This window comes from Leishmania braziliensis, chromosome 29, assembly GCF_000002845.2.
Source record: "Leishmania braziliensis MHOM/BR/75/M2904 complete genome, chromosome 29".
NCBI classification, from domain to species: domain Eukaryota; phylum Euglenozoa; class Kinetoplastea; order Trypanosomatida; family Trypanosomatidae; genus Leishmania; species Leishmania braziliensis.
This window is the reverse complement of record NC_009321.2, coordinates 123261-140961: the sequence shown is the minus strand read 5'-3', so window position 1 is coordinate 140961 and position 17701 is coordinate 123261. Positions and strand designations below refer to the sequence as shown.

Here is a 17701-nt window from a genome sequence, read left to right as displayed (position 1 = left end):
CTGGCCCGCTTCCCGCCACCGCGGTGTCAACCCAATCCGAAGATGCAACACACGAAGAGGAGGAGCGGGTGCTCTTCCCCCAGTTATGACACGCGTGAAGGATGGCGCAGTACAGAGCTGTTCGCAGTGAACGAACATGGGGTGGTGCATGGCTTTATCCACTTCCATGCACGACTCCGTGCTCACAGGTCCACGTGCCCCTCAGCTTCCTCAGGGAGTCCTGTAGAACGCACGAACTGGTCACGTGCGTGGTGCACCTACCTCTCTCACTCGTTCTGCTGTTCTCACTTGCGGCCTCTGCGCTTGCGCATTTTCTTCAATGACTTCTTCTCTTCGGCTATGCCGCGTATTCCTACCACAAATCTTCCATGACCACAATCATGCGCGTGCGCACTCCCCGAGCACCCCAGTAAGCGCGCACCATCAACTCGGTTCGGCTGTAGTTCATCGTTGCATCACGCGCACACGGCTTCTCTCGTCTTGAAACCTCTTTCATACAGATGTGGTTTCAGCTGTACAGCAGCAGTACAGCTGAAACTCGCTTATGTGAAAAGATCGGTAACGAGGCGCCTCACAGTTTTCGCGAGGTGTCTTTGCGCAGAGCACATAGCCAGCGAGAGGCGGAGGAAAGGGAGGTGCCCATCACCCCTCCTTCTCTCCCCAGGCTCACAGGAGCGCATTAATGCCTGCTGCACACGTGCGCAGGGACGCGGGAGGCTGTGTACCATGTCCCTTATCGTCCGTGCATCCCTGTAGAGGCGGTGGGGACGAGGAGCCAGAGGAAGATCCCACGTCGGACCTGGGCAACACCACCACACCTTTGGACTCGCTTTACCGCTCTACCGCTTTGGATGTACTGTGTGATGTCCTTACTGCCTGCACGTGTGCTCCAGCCCTCCCCCCCTCGACCGCAAAGGGCAGTGGTCCCAGCTCACTACTCCCAGGTGCGCTGCTCCCATCAGGATGGGAGACGAGGCAAACACACGAGGCGTTGGAGATGTTGGTTGACCGTGTCGCGGCCGACCTTGGCGTTTCGAGTGTGCGACGCGGACACGGAGAATCACCAACGGACTTGGAGAGCGCCAGGTCGCGGGTGAGCGTGGATTCACTTCTCCTGTACCTGACTGCTGAGGGGCCAAATCTTCGAGCAGCGCTGCGCTGCCACCGTCGTCAACTCCTGCCGATGCCTCCACCAGATTCTGCGACGACACACTCCGAGTCAGGGGCGTACGCCTCGTCGCACGCTGCTTCTCCAGAGGACGAGGCCTTGGAAGTTCTCATCCGCTACGCGGCCAGCGTTGTACTGGCCAACCGCCATCTGGGAGGGAATATGCGGGAGGGCAGGCAGGTAGCGAGGACACCTGCTCGCCGTGTGCTACAGACGTGCACGGCCCTCTCTCTTCTCCGCTCCACCTCGTCTTTCCGTCAGCCGCTGCGCGCTGCGGTTGGCAGCATGGATGCGCCACCCTACTGGTGTTCGACTGGCTGTCTGGGCCTTGATCAGGCACTGGGTGGCAGGGGTTTCCGCAGTGGATGGGTCACCGAGGTGTACGGTGAGGCGGGGGCAGGCAAGACCCAGCTGGCGCTTCAGTGTCTCCTGCAGCAGGCCGCCACCGATGTTTGCCACGAGGCCGTAGCCCTGGCGCTGGCCAACAACGCAGGCCTCACGCCCCATGCGCACAAGGCGACATCAGCGGAAATGTGCGGCTCCAGCAGTCCCGCTGCAAAGTGCTGTGAAGCCTTTGACCGCGATGCTGTCGAGGCGGCGCGCTGTGCTGTAGTGTACCTAGTTTCTGAGGACGTGCCCACCTCTCGGCTGGGGCCGCTGGCCACCGCAGCTGTATGGCGTGCAGTTCGTGCTGTGCGGCTTCACCCACTCCTAAAGCAGCTGCCGTCTTGTGTGATGGAGACAGTGTGGAGCTGCGTTGAGAGCACATGCACCGTACCGATAGTACTGTCGCGCTTGCAGATTCGCCACGTCGCATCGGTGGCGGAGGTGCTGCGGCTGCTAGAGCCTCTTCCGCATCCGCAGCTTGCTCAGCACTCGAGGATTACTTTTTCCACCACCATGGCGCGCAAGGAGGCTCAGCAACCCCGCAGCACCAGCTTGGTTGACGCCGTGCGTGTACTGGCCGGCTCCCAGGGCCATGTGGTGTTAGCGTTGGACTCCATCGCGGCTGCAGTGGTTGCAGGGGAGTGGGACATGCAAGGTGAAGCGCAGGCTGACGCGACCGTAGCGGCAGTTGGTGTGCGGCTCCGGCACGCTGCCATCACACACAACTGGTGCATTATCGTGGCAAACCAAGTGCGTGCGGTCCCAGTGACTGCCCGTCAATGCCAGCGCGCGCTGGCGCCCATCAAACGTGCTCGCTCGCCCACGACCTCCGCTACGGCGTCGACATCCTCAGCGACTCGCGCGGTCGTACCCGCACTTGGCTTTTCCTGGGCCTCTGCGCCACATTGCCGCGTGCTTCTACGCAAGTCGCTTTCTCACGGTGTGCGTCAGCTTGTGCTGCGCCATGCTCCCTCGCACCCACCTGCGCAGGTTAGCTACTTGATTACAGAGCGTGGTATTGAAGACGCATGAGAGGTGAAACAGTGAGGTGGCGCGTGCGTGGTGCTTGGGAGTAAGAGGGGCAAGGGGGAGGAGGAATAGGATGCACTTTGAGTGTTCTCACTCGCTGGATGTGGGGGTGGGCCCATGCGCCTGCGCTCTGTCCTCCTTTGTATTTCCCTACGCTACTGCGTGCTACTCTCTTGCTTGGGTTCTTAGTCTATCGTTGGGTGGCCTTACTGCTGTTGTGACTCTCTTGCCATACTGTCGTGCCCCCTTCTCCAATCATGCGTGCGTGTGTGCATGTGCCTGGCTGGTGACGAACGATATCGAAGGAAAGACACCGCCACAGCCCCGGACACATGGGGGGAGAGAGTGGGGGAGGTGGGGCAGGCGGAGGAGTGTGTGTGTGTGTAGGCTGCGGCGCCTCCTCGTCCTTTCTCTGCACTCTGGAGGCTTTATGTGTGCCGGAAAGCATCTGAGCTGAAAAGCACGGCTTTGCGGTCGCATACCCTGCAGATGTCACCGAGTCGGCCTTTGGCCTGCCGCGGTCCAACCCTTCTCTTCGTGTTGTGTTGTGTGGGTGTCTGTGCAGCGGGGGCGGGGCTCACGACCCGCCCCGGTATATCGCCCTACCCTTTGTCCTTTTCGCACACGCCAGCTACATCCGCCCATCACTCTTTCCACGTGTACGCGCGCATGCATCTCTGCCGATCTCTTCACTCCACGTCTCCTTACCACCTCCCTATTTCAAGTGAGCAACCCACAAAACTAACCGACGACGCTGCGAGTAAAGTAACCGCCACTCCGCTGTCCTCATTGTAGTCGTGGGAGCAGCACCCCACCATTTATAGCTCACTGTTTCACGTGTATACACCCATTCTTTATCAACCATCACATTGCCCCCCTCCCCCCTCAACAGCGCACTGTGCCAGTGCGGAGTGCATTTGTCTTTTGATTCGCCGCTTTCTCAGTGCCGTCACGCCCTCTGCGTTCTCGCTGTGATGTCACTGCGGCGTAGTGTGGAGCGATTTATGTCGCGCGCCTACTCGCGCAAGGGCGTGGCGTCAGGGCTGCTCTTTTGGACCGTTTTGGCTCTCGTCCTCGCCGGCACATTCGTCGTCTCCAACATTCCGCTGGGTCTTTACACGCCGACAATTGGCTTCCAGGATAGAAAGCACCGCGTGCCTCCGCCGCAGAGTATCCCGTCCACACCCCGCATCCCAGCCGGCGATGGCATCTTGCGTGCGCATAACCAACGCATCATCGCCATCGGGGACCTGAACGGTGACATTGACCGCCTACGCAACATCCTGCGTGCTGCAAATGTGCTAGTGAAGGATGAGGACACCTGGCGGGAGGGGTGCACCGATGTTGTGGTGCAGCTGGGCAACGTCGTGGGCCATGGTCCCGATGTTCCACAGATGATGCAGCTACTTTCGGAGCTCAAGCCCCAGGCTCTCGCCTCTGGTGGTCGCCTCATTACACTGAGTGGAGACCACGAGCTGCTCGCCCTTTCCGGGGCCGTGGAAAACGCGCATCCGCGGCTACTGAACCTGTCCGCCGGCAGTGTCGGTTTACGCTACCTCTACGGCCCTGACGGACGCTACGGGCGCATGATGATCGAGGAGAACTTAGCTGTGGCGGTAGTCTCGGACATCGTGTTCGTGCATGGTGGGCTGACCGCCGTACATGGCCGTCTCGGTGTCGACCAACTCAATGCCGCGTGGTTTGAGGGGGCTTCGTCGACGAGCTTGGCGAAGAACCCCTTTCATGACAAACAAAGCCCGTTGTGGGACAGCAGTATCGTGCAAGCGGCCATGAGCGGCGACTGTGGTCCTCTCTCTGCCGGCATCGCGGCACTTAAGAGAAAGGAGAGGATTGACATCAATTTAATGGTGGTGGGCCACACACCCATGAAGGGCGGGATGGTTGGCACCTGGTGTGCCGGCAAGCTCATGACGATCGACGTCTCCATGAGCCGCTACGTCAAGAGTGGCGGCTATGAGGCGTTCCTCAGCTTCCATCCCATGGTGAAAAGGATTAAGGGGAGGCGGAGCATTCTAGACACCAAAGAGCGCCTTCAAATTCACTACCCACTCGGCGCCGGCGTGTCTGTGAAGCTCAATATTACAGAGGCTTAACCGCCAATGCCCCCCCTTCCCCCGCCTCCCCTACTTGTCGTGTTCGTCTGGCAAAGTCTGCCGACGTCGGCGTGTGTATGACTGTGCGTGTGTGTGTGGCCTATGCGTACGTGTGCGCCCGTAAAGGCCCGTATGTAGGCGACTGTGCAAAGAGCCCATAAAGCACAGCCGCGTAGATTTGGAGCGCCGCGAGACTTCGCCGTGGAACTCGAACGAGGGTCAGGCATAGCGGAACGCATACGATTACGCTCTCATGATGAGGTTTGATGAGGCAGAGACGAGGACAAGTTGGGGCTACGTGAAGGGGGGAGGGGCAATATGTGTACAGCTGGATGGGACTGAAGCGGTAAAGCCCCGCTGCCCCCCTAAACACTATCGGCTTTACAAAGAGTTTGAGAAAGTGTATCCGCCTTGTTCTTCGTTTTAAAGCACTCCGTCTCACCGGTGCGTTGCCATGGCGGAAAGCAATCAGGTCAGGGCGGAAGAATCCTTCAGGAGGCGCATGCAAACTCTACAGCAGCTCAGGGACAAGGACGTGTGATCGACGCGAGGACATTCCGCGAGAAGGCGGACTCGGTTTCTGGTTAACGTAGAGAAGGCAGTCTGCAGAGCATCAGTGAAAAGGGCCCTAAGAAGCAACGGCGACAGTGTGTGCGTGTGTGTGTGTGTGTGTGTGCGACTATGCCCCGGGCTGAGGCAGACAGCAGGGCGCGCCCATTGGAGGGCGGAACGGAGGAGGGGCGCCACTCCTTGGCGAGCTGGAAAAGGACAAGGCGAAAGAGCGACTCCAGCGAGGTTCCATTAACCGTGCGAAGTTCCACTCGCTCACCCCCAGTCGAGACGGTGATCGCGACGTACACCGTCTTCTTGGATGATGTCGAGGAACCTGTGGCGGAACTCGGTGCCATGACAGTGGGCGTCCCAGCCGCTTAGCCGCCTCTCTACCATAGCTGGTCTTGAGCGAAGCGTCTATACGGCGAGCGTGCGGAAGAGTATGGCACAGGCATCGCGCAAGTGGAATACCCGCCTTTTTTCGACAAGGCAGCTTAACCAGCTGAATGGTCAACTGCTCGAGGAGGCAGCGCCGAACATGACAGGCGGCGCGGCTGCCGCGGAGGACGACCTCAAACACCACACGACGGAGCTCTTCCGCACCACAACTCTGCAGACGACCAGAAAGGGGAAACAGGACGATGCCCTGCGTACCGCGGCAACTCAAACAGAGGTGCGGGGAGCGGCGGATGTCAGCCGCAAGGGCGGGCTGCGGACCCGCTGACAAACTATGGGTACCTCACAGCGAAGCACTCGGCACACGCAGAGCCCCTAGCGGCGATGCTGTGTCTGCAGGCTCTGCTGTCAGAGGAGCTGGTGGGGGCCAGAAGGCGGACACTGCGCATCGCACCGGTCACGGGTGAGTCTGCAATCGTGGCAGCACAGGGGATGCACCACGGCTTCGGCGGAGTCGGAGGAGGCCACTGGCTTAACCGGCTGCGCGCGCACCCAATAAGCTTCTACTTCTCATAGGAGGCGTAGATGTGGTGCTCTTTAACATTGTAATCCAGCAAAGCTTGGTGAATGGCCTGCCGCGCAGCCTCGCCGAGGACTTCGGCCGCCACTCGAGGTGCCACGCGCCGCGTCGCCGACGACTCGGCAGTGCCTTTACTCGGATCTGAGAAGTCTCCGCTATGCGGGCAGGCACTTGAAAGGCTGTCCCCCGCTCGTGGCAACGCGGTCTGGCGGGGGACTAACTTCTCTCATCTTTTGTTTTTTTTCTTTTCTTTCCCTTCATCGCTCGCCGCGGGATCGGCTGTTTTAACGGCATCTGTGGTGGAAGAGCCGCTGCGGTGGATTCGGGATTGGCGCTGGACTATTTTCTGGGGCTCATACGCACTGCCATCCTACGCATCCAACAGCAGTTAGCTACGTAGTCTACATATCGGAGAGCGCCAAGGCGAAGAACCCAGGAGTATCTTCCCTCAGTCTTCTTGTGCACACCGGCGCTGAGAGCACCGACGATGTGTGATGCACACGAAACTGAGCCCAGTCCAAGTGAAGAACTCATACACCCACACGGTGAAGTTCGACTACGGAGGTGGATGGGTGGGTGGGGGAGAGACGGGGTCTAGTCCTAACCAAAACGTCTCTGTAGAGGAAAACGTGAGACTCACAAGCACAGCGAAAATTGTTCTCGTAAGTGTGGAAGGGTTGCTGCAGAGGCGTAGGCGACTAGCAGGAGTACCGGCACTATACATCACGCTTTTCTCCTCTCTTTATCCGTTTGCTCTACCCAAGCCTCGGCGGAACCGTTGTCATCATGCGTGTCCCCTCTCTCATTTTCTTCTCTCTTGCACATATTCCTCATTTGCGTTGCTTCTTGGTTGGTGTTGACTGGGTCTAGCCGTGTTCGTTGTTGAGTGTGGGCACGCTCTCGAGTAAAGAGTGGGTGGCAGGGGCAGAGTATGGCGTAGCGACGACGGCAGGGTGGCGGTGTGCGTTTAAGCGTGCTTGTGTTTGATTGTGTTGTTTCTGACCACGCTCGCGTCTATTCCCTTCCCCTCCCTATCATCATCATCTGCTGCTGCTGCTGCGTGACTCTCTCTACTCCTCTTACCCTGTGTCGCTATCCTTCAGCCACAGCCTATGTTTTCGGATGGCTACTACCTTTTTTTTTTCTTCTTCTTCTCTGGCATATTTTGGTTTCATGATGGAAGCATTTTTCACGCTGCCCATTGCATTCATGACTCTACCGGTGGCCTTGTGGTGCTGTTGTGTATGGCATGGGGATGGCCCCACAGCACTCCTGTTGTGCGTATGCGCGTGGCGCTCTCTTTTTTTCGTCATTGCAAGGACACCTATGCAGCTGTGGTGGCCACCCACTCGCTCTTCTTCGCCCTTACTTGCTGGTCCCTTCCGCTTTCTGTGTGTTACCATTGCTGGTGCTTCCCCCCGCTCACCGTCTGTCTGGGAGGCAACCATCCCACCTCAAAGACCAAGATGCTGAACTTTCGAACCGAAAGGCGATCATCCTCGGCCAGTTCTGCACGGGCACATGTCCGTGCTTTGGATTCCTGTGGTGGTGAGTGAGGGGCAATGACGAGATGGAGTGCAGGTGGTGTGCCTGTTGCTACTTCTCTAGCTGTGCTGTAGCCCCATCCCTGCCAGAGCCTCCACCGCCGAGTAGGCCCCTGAACATAGGTCATTCGGATCAGGGCATGCAGACCATCCTGGTCGGTCTGGCAACCGATCGCGCAGCACATATTCGAAAGTGGGACGAGAGAAGTCACGACGGCCCTGCTATAGACGCGTGGCCTGACTCAACGGCAGGCGGTTCGTCCTAGAGAGGAAGGGTTTAGCCGTGGTGCGGACGAGGTAGGCGAGCCTTGGTTGTGTGTGGAAGCCTGTAGGCTTGTTTGTTGTGGAATGACGAGCTGCAAGAAGAGGCCGTTGGAGGACTTCCACATGCAAGTTAAAGGACAAGAGCACAAGGAGCAATATAGCGTGGAAAACACACCGTGGCGAGGACGGAGCTGGGGGCACGCGTGCACCCCTTTCCCCTCTCTACCTGCGCAGGCGCACTACTCATCTTTTATCTCTGTTTGTCCTTTCCCTCTCTTCCTCAGCCGCTGATGACGCTTCCTTCGCCGCCTAAAGAGGGGATGCGCGTAAGGCGCGGAGCTTCGAGCCTTTGCCACCTTGACATGCCCGCGTTGCGAGAATGAAGGGGGACTCTTGAGTTCTTTTACATCTTCTTGTGTTGTGTCCCTCTCTCGCTCGATTTCCGCGACTTTTGCGCGTGACCGTCTTCACATGTGTCGTTTGACGGCGGCCGCCAGGTCGCGCTATCCCTGTCTTGTTTGGGGTGTATGTGTGCGCCTCTCTCTATCCTTCCTCATCGCGGCACGTGAGCCGTTTTACAATCGATTTCGCTCATCCACCGTGCGGCTTCATCTCACCCGGAAGCGTCGCCATTCCTTCGTTTTGCGTGTGGTCGCCACGAGCCTCTCTGGTCGCTACTCCTGCTTCGACCGCTGCTGGCGTAGTGGCACGCGGTATTCGCGATCTTGAAGCGCGGGGGTGGTGGCTGAGCACCGCATCTCTTTCACACCCTTTTGTGCACATTACACCGGTGGCGGAGAGGTCGGAGAGGCCGCCCCCCCACCCCCTGCGGGCGGTCTTCTCTCTCACAAGATGCAGTTGAGCCAAAACGTGGCACGGACGACGGTGCCATCCTACTACCACATCCGCACCAACCTTCCGCAGCGCAAGCCACAGAACCAATGGGAGGGCGTCTACTACTACAGCGGCATCACGAAGCGTCAACAGCACGTCGTGCTGTTGCAGCGCAAGCGTGAGCGGGAGATGTACCTGCGCCAGTACAACCAGAACGTCGCCTCCCTTCGTCGACAGTACGCGAAACATCAGGAGAAGCCGCTTGCCTCGTTACCGGAGAGGTTGACGTTCGCCAGTCAGCTGGCGAGTTGCGGCATGCACAACGAGGCAGCCGCACTAGTGGATGTAATGCATGGGAGCAAAGAGTTACGCGCTATGGACTACATTCATCTGATCAGCTCCCTTCGAGCCAGTGACCTCGGCGCCTGCATTCTGCACAGTGAGGCAGCCTGTGACCCTGCGTTGACCTTTAAGCTACTGGGTGATAATGCAGGCGCAGAGCGGGCGGCTGAAGCGTACCGGTGGTACGACATGGCTATGTCTGCCCTAGGGCATGAGTGTGGCAGCTTTCGACTCGAGTCGACCCCTACTGCTTCTCAGCTGACGAACGCGCTCATGCGCACCCTCATGACGTGTGGCTACGCACATGTGAAGGCCATTCCAAACGCTGTGTACGATCGCATGGGTGTCCGTGGCATTAGCCCGACGGCATCCACCTACGATCTCGTCGTTTTGGCGCTGGCGCTCACGGGCAACGTTGCGGAGGCTGAAGACGTCTTCCGTTTTGTGCGGAGTCGTCACGCAGAGCACGTCACGATTCGCGGCTACAACGCGCTGCTGCTCGGCAACCGCGAGGCGAGGCTTTTTGACCGCTGTGATGGGCTGTGGCAGGAGCTGGTTGACCTCCGCTTTCCACGCGCGAGTCCACTGACCGCGGAGCTGTACCTCCGCAGCGTGGTAGACCATGCCTACACCCCCACCTCCGAGGGCCTGCAGCGGTTCGGCAGCGTTCATGCGGTGGAGAAGAAGAAGGTGCCGATTGTGCTGGCGCAGATGGATGAGCTCGGCATTCCGCGGATGCACCTCTCTGGCCCGCTGCGTGATGAGGTGGAGGATGCGCTGCGCAAATTTTCCATCTACCGCAACCGCTTCTACGAGTGGGGCCGGGCAGTCAAGCAGTTCGACTTCATCGAATTCCGCCGCCGCCACGGGTGGATGTACGACTTGCATCTCATGAAGAACACAACCAAGATGCTGCCTCCCATCCGTGACCCATCGCAGCCAGACAGTACCATGGCCAGCGCCGCCATGGTGGAGCTTCCCGCCTTCTTCACGGAGCGCCACCCGTGGGAGCGCGACGCGCTGGAGTCGTTGCTATCGGTGACGAAGGAGCGTGAGCGCATGGATGATGTGCGGGCTGGCGACATTTACTACGATGACACCAAGAGTATCCACGAGCGCAGCAGCACGTGGATGAACGAGGTGCCGGAGACGCGGTACGACCAGCTGTACGGAATCAACCACCCCGATGTGTCGAAGATCGGCATCCGCGCGCATCTGGAGGTGGAGTACACAAATCGGAAGGAGGTGATGGAGAGGGACGCGGCGCTTGTGAGGAAGTCAATCCGTCGTGGCCGCCGTCTGCGCCACCGGGTCGAGGTATCGCGAACGCACCGCAACGCCGGTTCCCTCACAGCGAAGGCGGGCAAGTAAGTTGCTGCTGAGTGCGTGTACGTGTATGTGTGTGAGTCCGATTGAGCTGGCTGAATAGCAGCCAGGGGGCTTCTGTAGCGAGTTTGGTGCGTGAATATGCTATGGAAAAGGTGCAGTTTTGGTGAAAATGGGCGCTGCCGTCTCTCTCTGCCTCGCTGCGTGTGTCTGTGCTGGCGCGATGGAAGTGATGGTAATGGAGAGCTGTGCCCCTGACGCTCCTGTTACGCGAGACGAGAAGGTGGAGACGGAAAGGCAGAGTTGGCACGAGCCGGAGGAGACACGCTGTCACGTTACTCAGGCGGCCCTCTCGCATTCTTTCTTTCCCTTGTACGTGCGATGGTGTGTGGATGTGTATGGGAGCGTGTGATGGCGTGGCGGTGATTGACCTAAAGGACACGCAACCGTGTACACAGGGCACTCAACGTCACGGAAAAAAAAGGTGAACAACGAGATAACGGCAGTTAGAGTGAGGGGGAGGAGGGGGGACTGGGTCACCCGAACCTTGCTCACGTGCTTGTCCACTGCTGGGTAGCGGTGCATTAGTTAAGAGTTGCGCGCACTAACCACGGTGGAAAGATGCCGGAAGTGAGTGCTGCGTCGACAAAATGGAATGCAACGGCAGGGTGACCGCTACGTTGCATCGCTGGTAGCATCTGCACCTTCTCGATACTCACATATGCCCATCGCGTGTGTCCTTTTCCTGTCGTTGCAAAGGGCCTCTGCGCAACCGCCAGGCTATGCATGCGCATGCAGTGTTTTCTCCCTGTCTGATGCCGACGTGCATCGCCTTTCGATTTTCCCCTCTCTTGGTTCTGGTGGTGACCTGTCGTCTGGGTGCAATACGTGGGCACGTGCGTGAACGGTACACACCGACAACCCCGCACTGCCACTCCGTCTCCTTTGCTTTCACCCTTCTCTCTCACACTGCTGCCTGAACATCATGGCGCGAGCGGGACCCCGACTGCGCGACTGGACTCGACGCCTTCTCATCTGCGGGGCAGAACACCAACGTGCCCATACAAGCAAGGGGAACAGAAAAGAGAAACTTGCAAGAGAAGCTAAAACGAGGAGTTTGCGGCCCGCTCCGCAACGTTGCCGACGCACACCTCCGAAGTGCGGGTGGGGGGAGCGAGAGACAGTCGAGGAATACCTGCAGACACGCGCACGCTGGTAAGAAGAAGTCAGCCGCGCGCTCCTTACGTCTAGATTGGGGTAGTCGACGCAAAAAAAAAATCGCAAAATGGGCCGCAACAAGCCGCGATCAAAAGCGGTGGATGTTACGAAGAGTCTACTGCAGCCAACGAGCATCACGGACCACATTGCGGTCCAGGTAGCGGCAAACAAGGTCATCCAGGTAGCCGAGGATGACCTCAGCCCCACACAGGGCAGCGAGGCTGCCTTCGCTCTGCGACGCGAGGGAAAGTTGGATGCCTCCATGAAGCTGTGTCTCAACTGGCGTCAGGGTAACTGCCATAACCATGCCGCGTGCTCCTTCGCCCACGTAATTCCGTACTTTGGCGTTGCCGGCGACGAGGGTGATACCCCGAGAACTCCGGGCAAGCCAGGTGGTTTTAACGTCGACCCTGGCGGTGGAGCCAGCCCCAGCAGCACTGCTGCTGTGGGTGAGGGAAGTGGACGCGGCGGCAACGCTGCCTCCAACGCGCCGTGGCCGCAGAGGTTTGCACCGTCTTCCTACTCCGCTATAACAACCTTGGGTCAGCATGTGGAGGAGGAGAAGACTGTGCCAGTGGCTGTACCTGTCTCGGTAGCGGTATCAGCGCAGCTTTGTGCTAACTCCGCCGCTGATGTCAAACCGGAGGTCGCAGAGTCGGCTGACATGACAGAGGTTGCGCCAGTGGCGCCGTTCTCGAGCACTTCTCCATCCCCGCCGGCGGTGGTGTCGGCCGATAGGCTGCGCTCCATCTTGGTGTCGCTCACGGCCACTTTGGCGAGCAAGGCAGGCATGGGCTCTATCACTGACCCTGCCGAACCTGCTGATGCAGATAACACCGACGACATCACCCAGCCGCATTCTGCGTGGCTCCGAGAGATGGCCGAGCGCGCGGAGGAGGAGGAGGAGAGAGCGACATTGAGCGATGGAACATATTCCTGGCAACAGCCCCTGAAGGCGTCGATGGCAGAGTTCGTGGGAGTAGCCGGCAAGAGCCTACTAGGTGAGCCCCTGTGGCAGGATGGTAGTGCTGTGGACCTCTACCGCTCACTTGCCGGCCGCGCTGCTGCAGCCACCACGATCGCTATGCGTCGGGGCTGGGAGGCCGGAGAGTCGCGAGAACAGGAAGAGACGGTGGGCTACGCCGCAATTGCCGACCCTCATGTGTTCTCCACCGCGCCGATGCCGACTGAGGTCAGTGGTGTTGACCCTTGGGCATCTCACCTCACCCTTGTAGACTTGCTGTTGGAGGGAGCAGAGGGTTCGGGCGCGGGGAACGGCAGCATCTCACTGCCGCCCCTCTCCTAGACGCCTGTGTGCGGACTGGAAAGCGAGGGCGGGCGCGTGGGACGGCGGGAAAGAGAAACGGTGAAGAAGAGAGGACTCGCGCAGAAGTGCGCTTGCGCAGTGCCCTACATGACATGGGCGCACACACACGCACTGACCACCTTGATTTAGATGCTGCATGGGCGTGTCTGTGCCATATGTTTTCTGCCTGTGTTGGCGCCAGCAATGATGGTGTGCACTGACGACTCGGACGCTCAGGGGGAGAGGAGACTGCAGTGACTATTCAGAGGACCGACAAAGAGGCGCATGTCCTCAGGCTTGGGGCACAGGGGGTGGACTGGTGGCTGCGTGGGCGGCGGTGAATCATTTCTGACTGCACCTACGCGTCTTCTCTATGCGTTCGCTTTAAGGTGGACCTCGTGTATTTGAGCTCTGCAATCGGGCCTCGTGCACAGCACAGTGTGACTGGTCAAGTTGGCTGCTATGATGCGTGATCGCTGTCTCCACCGGTGCTGCCATTCTTCCTCACTGGGAGACCCGGCGCTCCTGTTTCCCTTTTCCGTTCTCTTTAAGGTCGCTTAGGGACCCGTTGCTCTTTACCTTGCGAACACCGTGGGAGGCCGGCCATACACACGCGGCCGTACGCGCGAAGGTGACCCGGGTGCACAGTGATGTATAACAAGGACGATTGCCAGTGCCGCTACTCGCCACTGCGCCGATGCCGGGCTGTGTGTCTCTCTCTCTCTCTGTGTGTGCAGACATGCGGTCGGGATTACTCGTGAGTTGTGTGTTTTGTTTTGTTTTGTTTTTGCTCTCCCCTTTCTCCTCCACAGGCACGCCGTCTTTCTCCACTTCCGTATCCCACTCCTCGTGTCTTCTTTCCCGGCAGTGCACCACACCCCACTTAGACCGTCGCTCGCTTTCTCGGGTGAGCGGAAGAAAGCGAGCGACTACCTGTCGTCTGGTCCCTGCGCACCGCACAACGGTGCCCTATTATACTCACAGACCCACACACGTACACTTAAAGAGAGAGCAGTGGTGCCGCAAGCGATGTTGTCGCTTCTTATCAACCAGTGTGGCGCCAAGGCGTCGGACCTCCCGCAGCTGGTGCGATTGACTGAGCTGATTCGCGCTGAGAAAGAAGGGGCTGCTGGCGGTTTCACAGCGGCGCCCACCCCACTCGCCACCCAGACACCCCTTCCTCCACCTCTGTCCACCGAACCCGGTGAGGTTACCCGCGTTGCAGGGCAGGCAGCGAAGTCGACCACCCTGTCCGTGCTGACATCCGCCAAAGACCACACCGCGCTCGGTTTCTTGCTACACAACTGCGCTAGCCCAGCAGAGCAGTCGCAGTGCACGATGCTGCAACAGCTGTATGGCTTGCTCCTCGCGGAGACGCACGAGGGAGGTGCTAGCGAGTCGGCCGATGGGAGCTTCTCCCCGCTCAGGGTCAAGCCCTCAACAGCAGTGCCCGTTCATCCTGCCACCACTGTTGCGGCAGGCGCAGAAAGGGCATCACATAGACATCATCATCCAGTGTCCTCAGACGCCATTGCTACGCATGAACAACAGAGTGATGCCACCACCACCGCGCCATTGTCTGCACTGCTGGATTCAGCTCCTCTTCTTCCGCCGAGCATTCCAGTGCCAATTTTGCCAGATCCCGGCAACTGGGAGGGGGCCGTCGCTTTTTGCCCTGCTGAGACGGCGGCACCGACCCACCCATCGACCCCGCCTGTGCCGATGCATCTGGTGTCTGCTGTCGCCGTAACCGGCATTGCAGCCGTGGCGGCCGACAGAAATGCGATGCGTGATGGAGCCGACGCACTTCGAGCCAACTCGCCCCTTCTGCCCTCGTCAAGTGCGGAGTTGCCGCCGAACGACGACGACGAGCAGGCTGAACGCAATCGTGAGTCAGGCGTTGTACTGTTTCCTGCTCCTGCTTCCTGCACTGACGAAACGTCTGCTGCACACGCAACTCACGTGGAGCCTGCTGCAGGTGAAGGTGGACGCGCCGAGTTGGGGGCTGCCACCCTCCCGCTGCCACGCTATCCGCCGCACCCGTCCTTCTATGCTGGTCGTATGCCGTGTCCGGTCAACGAGGCGCTCGCTGCGCGCAACAGTGCGACTCTTCGGCTGCTCGCGGGTTGCGGTGCGACTCGTTGGGCATCTTCCCTGTCGCCGACGTCACGCCCCACATCCGGGCCTGCGAAGCGCTTCACTTCTGGGCTCTACGGACGAGCCAGTACACCGCGCGGTGGGGCATTCTCGTCGCCCATACCCTCGCAGCAACAGCGCTATACACCGCATCCACCTCAGACGCTCCCCATCAGGGGCGGTGTAGAAGTTATCCGAGCTCATCGCACTTTGTCGGAGAGATCACTTCTTCCAGTGCGCCCAGCCGAGCCGTGGCAGGCAGTGGACACTGTTCGTGTCTCGTCAGCACAGGGGCGAGTGCCTCTGCTTGCACAGGACGTGGCCCCACGGCTGAGGTTCTCTACATCCACGCCGCACCACCATAGGTACCAGCGTCGAGTTACTGGCGCAGAGCCACCGCGCCCCCCTTGTGCTTTCCCATACAACCCAGCGACCATATCGTCTGGGGTGCTGCCTTGTGTCCGCCCTTTTCGCCGCCGCTCCTCCCTTTCCCAATACGTTAGGGACAACAGCGACGCGCCCACTGTGGAGCCTTTCGCTGATCTGATAGTAGTCGGCGTGCGCATCCATCTGCCCTCTTTACACCCTACCCGCCCGCGCTACTCGTAAAGGTGTGGACGGATACCACAACACAAGCAAGGCGAAGGAGACAAAGCGGGAGAGAGGGTGTGGAGGGGGGACGAAGAGCAGCGGTCAGCGCGTCAGTGCTTGTTCTTCTGCCCTCCTCATCACCGCACTTTGCTTTGTTGTGCTCTCCTTCTCTCCCTTGCGTGACTGTGTGTTGGATGGCCCTTCTCGCCTGCATAGAGAGAGAGAGAGGCAGACCCCCGCTAACCGACAAGGCAACAAGCAACAGCAAGCGAAATGACAAGGCTGAATGCCGATCAGGGCAGGGGCGTGCAGCGTCGTCGGCGTGTGTGGAGGCGGGTGCGTGGTGCACCCTTTATCCCTCTGTTGGGAACGAGGTCACTTTGGAATTGCTCTTCCCTTTTCCACCTCCGCCGTCCCATGCCGCTGTCCTTTCGCTTCGGTAAATGTGCGCACATTGGCTGCACTGATCGCAGCTTGCGCTTCCCCTCCTGTGTGCTCCTTCGACTGCCCCTTCAGCACACTGCACCTCCACTGTCCGCCCCCTCCCCTTTTCCCGTTCTTCGGCTTGGGTGAGAAAGCCGCACACGCTCACACGATAACGTAGCCAAGTCGTGCGCCGCAGCAGAGGACAGGCGCACATTGTGCACGCACGCAAGCATACATATGGAGGAGAGCTACGTCGAGGGAAACCTCGGCCCCGTCTTCAACAACGCCGAGCCGCTGTCCCTTCCCATCGTAGCGCGTATTCTTCATGAGAAGCGCATCGGCGCTGAGGAGACAGACAAGATCAAAGGCGTGCTAATCCAGTCCTGCTGTGAGGCAGTAGATATCCTGCAGGAAGACTGCGCCCCGGAGAGTGTAGTGAGCAGCCTGCACTTGAAGCGACTGCGACTGCGCGCCTATGGCGGCGGCTATGCGAACACACACTTGGCGGGACTTCAGGTTGACGGAAATGGCTACGCAGTGCTGCCGCCGGAGGGCACGGCGTTGCCCACCGCTGCCCTTTCAGCTGGGTCTCGCACGGAGCGCATGAAGCCCTTTGAGATTATCGCTCTCACGACGCTGCGACCCACCACGACGAGGGAGGCGGTGGAGCTGATCCCGTCGTTGTACCGCTTTGAGGATGCGGAGCTGGATGACATCCTGGGCATGCTGTCTTACTGAGTGGCACCGCCAAACTCGGCCGCGAGTTCCTCATGCTTTGCGTGGCGTGGCATTAAGTGCGCGTTATGGTGTGCAGGGGCACGTGTGCGCTGCGGATGCGGTGGGCCGTGTACGTTGGGCAGGGGCGACGCGCCTTTTCTTTGTTTTTTTTTTTCGCTCTGGCGTCTTTGTGCTTGTCGGCCTTTGAGGAAGGGGTGGGGCGTCGTGTATGGCAGGCAGGGGATCGGTGCTGTGCTTCTGGGCTGCCATTTGTATCGCTCCTACCGCCTTGGACTTTCTGCAGTGCCACCGCGAGTGGATCGAACGACGGGGATGGTGTGGCGCACATACCCAACACCCAGCAGCACTAGCGGCTCCGCACACAAGACTGGCGCTCTTCGACAGAAGGTAATGTAGTGTGACCGCTGAGGAGCGTCGGCGGAGTACTGTGTAAAGCGCCTTTTACTACTCGTGCTACTGTGTGCGCGTTTCATCACGTGAGGGGTGCGGCTGCGCACAGTGAATGCGCGAATGTATGTGTGCGCGTGAGTGGTGTGCACCTACAGCTCGCGCCCTGCTCCCTCCTCTCATCTCCTCATTCCACTATCTCTTGTCCCCCCGCCCTCTCTCTCTCTCTCTCTTTGCTTCTGTGTTTCTTCACTTCCGCGGTGACCAACGCTACTTAAAACTCTTCATCTTCTCTCACCCTCACCCCACCGACCACGCACGTTGATTTGCTCTTCGTGGTGAGGCCAACATACGCACACGAGC

At 59.4% G+C, this 17701-nt stretch overlaps 6 protein-coding genes across 6 annotated transcripts; all 6 read left to right on the top strand.

Moving 5' to 3' along the window:
• Positions 1 to 682: 682 nt before the first annotated feature.
• Positions 683 to 2587, top strand: LBRM_29_0390 (conserved hypothetical protein; the record flags this gene model as incomplete). The annotated part of the gene is made up of 1 exon (XM_001566337.1): positions 683 to 2587. The coding sequence occupies one exon, from the start codon at positions 683 to 685 to the stop codon at positions 2585 to 2587; it is 1905 nt and encodes a 634-aa protein (XP_001566387.1).
• Positions 2588 to 3558: 971 nt separating this feature from the next.
• On the top strand, positions 3559 to 4698 carry LBRM_29_0380 (conserved hypothetical protein; the record flags this gene model as incomplete). The annotated part of the gene is made up of 1 exon (XM_001566336.1): positions 3559 to 4698. One exon carries the CDS (start codon positions 3559 to 3561, stop codon positions 4696 to 4698), a length of 1140 nt encoding a protein of 379 aa, XP_001566386.1.
• A 4188-nt stretch (positions 4699 to 8886) lies between these two features.
• LBRM_29_0370 (conserved hypothetical protein) lies at positions 8887 to 10581 on the top strand (the record flags this gene model as incomplete). The annotated part of the gene is made up of 1 exon (XM_001566335.1): positions 8887 to 10581. The coding sequence occupies one exon, from the start codon at positions 8887 to 8889 to the stop codon at positions 10579 to 10581; it is 1695 nt and encodes a 564-aa protein (XP_001566385.1).
• A 1240-nt stretch (positions 10582 to 11821) lies between these two features.
• Positions 11822 to 13060, top strand: LBRM_29_0360 (conserved hypothetical protein; the record flags this gene model as incomplete). Its single annotated transcript, XM_001566334.1, has 1 exon — positions 11822 to 13060. One exon carries the CDS (start codon positions 11822 to 11824, stop codon positions 13058 to 13060), a length of 1239 nt encoding a protein of 412 aa, XP_001566384.1.
• A 1029-nt stretch (positions 13061 to 14089) lies between these two features.
• On the top strand, positions 14090 to 15805 carry LBRM_29_0350 (conserved hypothetical protein; the record flags this gene model as incomplete). The annotated part of the gene is made up of 1 exon (XM_001566333.1): positions 14090 to 15805. One exon carries the CDS (start codon positions 14090 to 14092, stop codon positions 15803 to 15805), a length of 1716 nt encoding a protein of 571 aa, XP_001566383.1.
• A 645-nt stretch (positions 15806 to 16450) lies between these two features.
• LBRM_29_0340 (conserved hypothetical protein) lies at positions 16451 to 16951 on the top strand (the record flags this gene model as incomplete). Its single annotated transcript, XM_001566332.1, has 1 exon — positions 16451 to 16951. The coding sequence occupies one exon, from the start codon at positions 16451 to 16453 to the stop codon at positions 16949 to 16951; it is 501 nt and encodes a 166-aa protein (XP_001566382.1).
• Between the last annotated feature and the right edge of the window lie 750 nt (positions 16952 to 17701).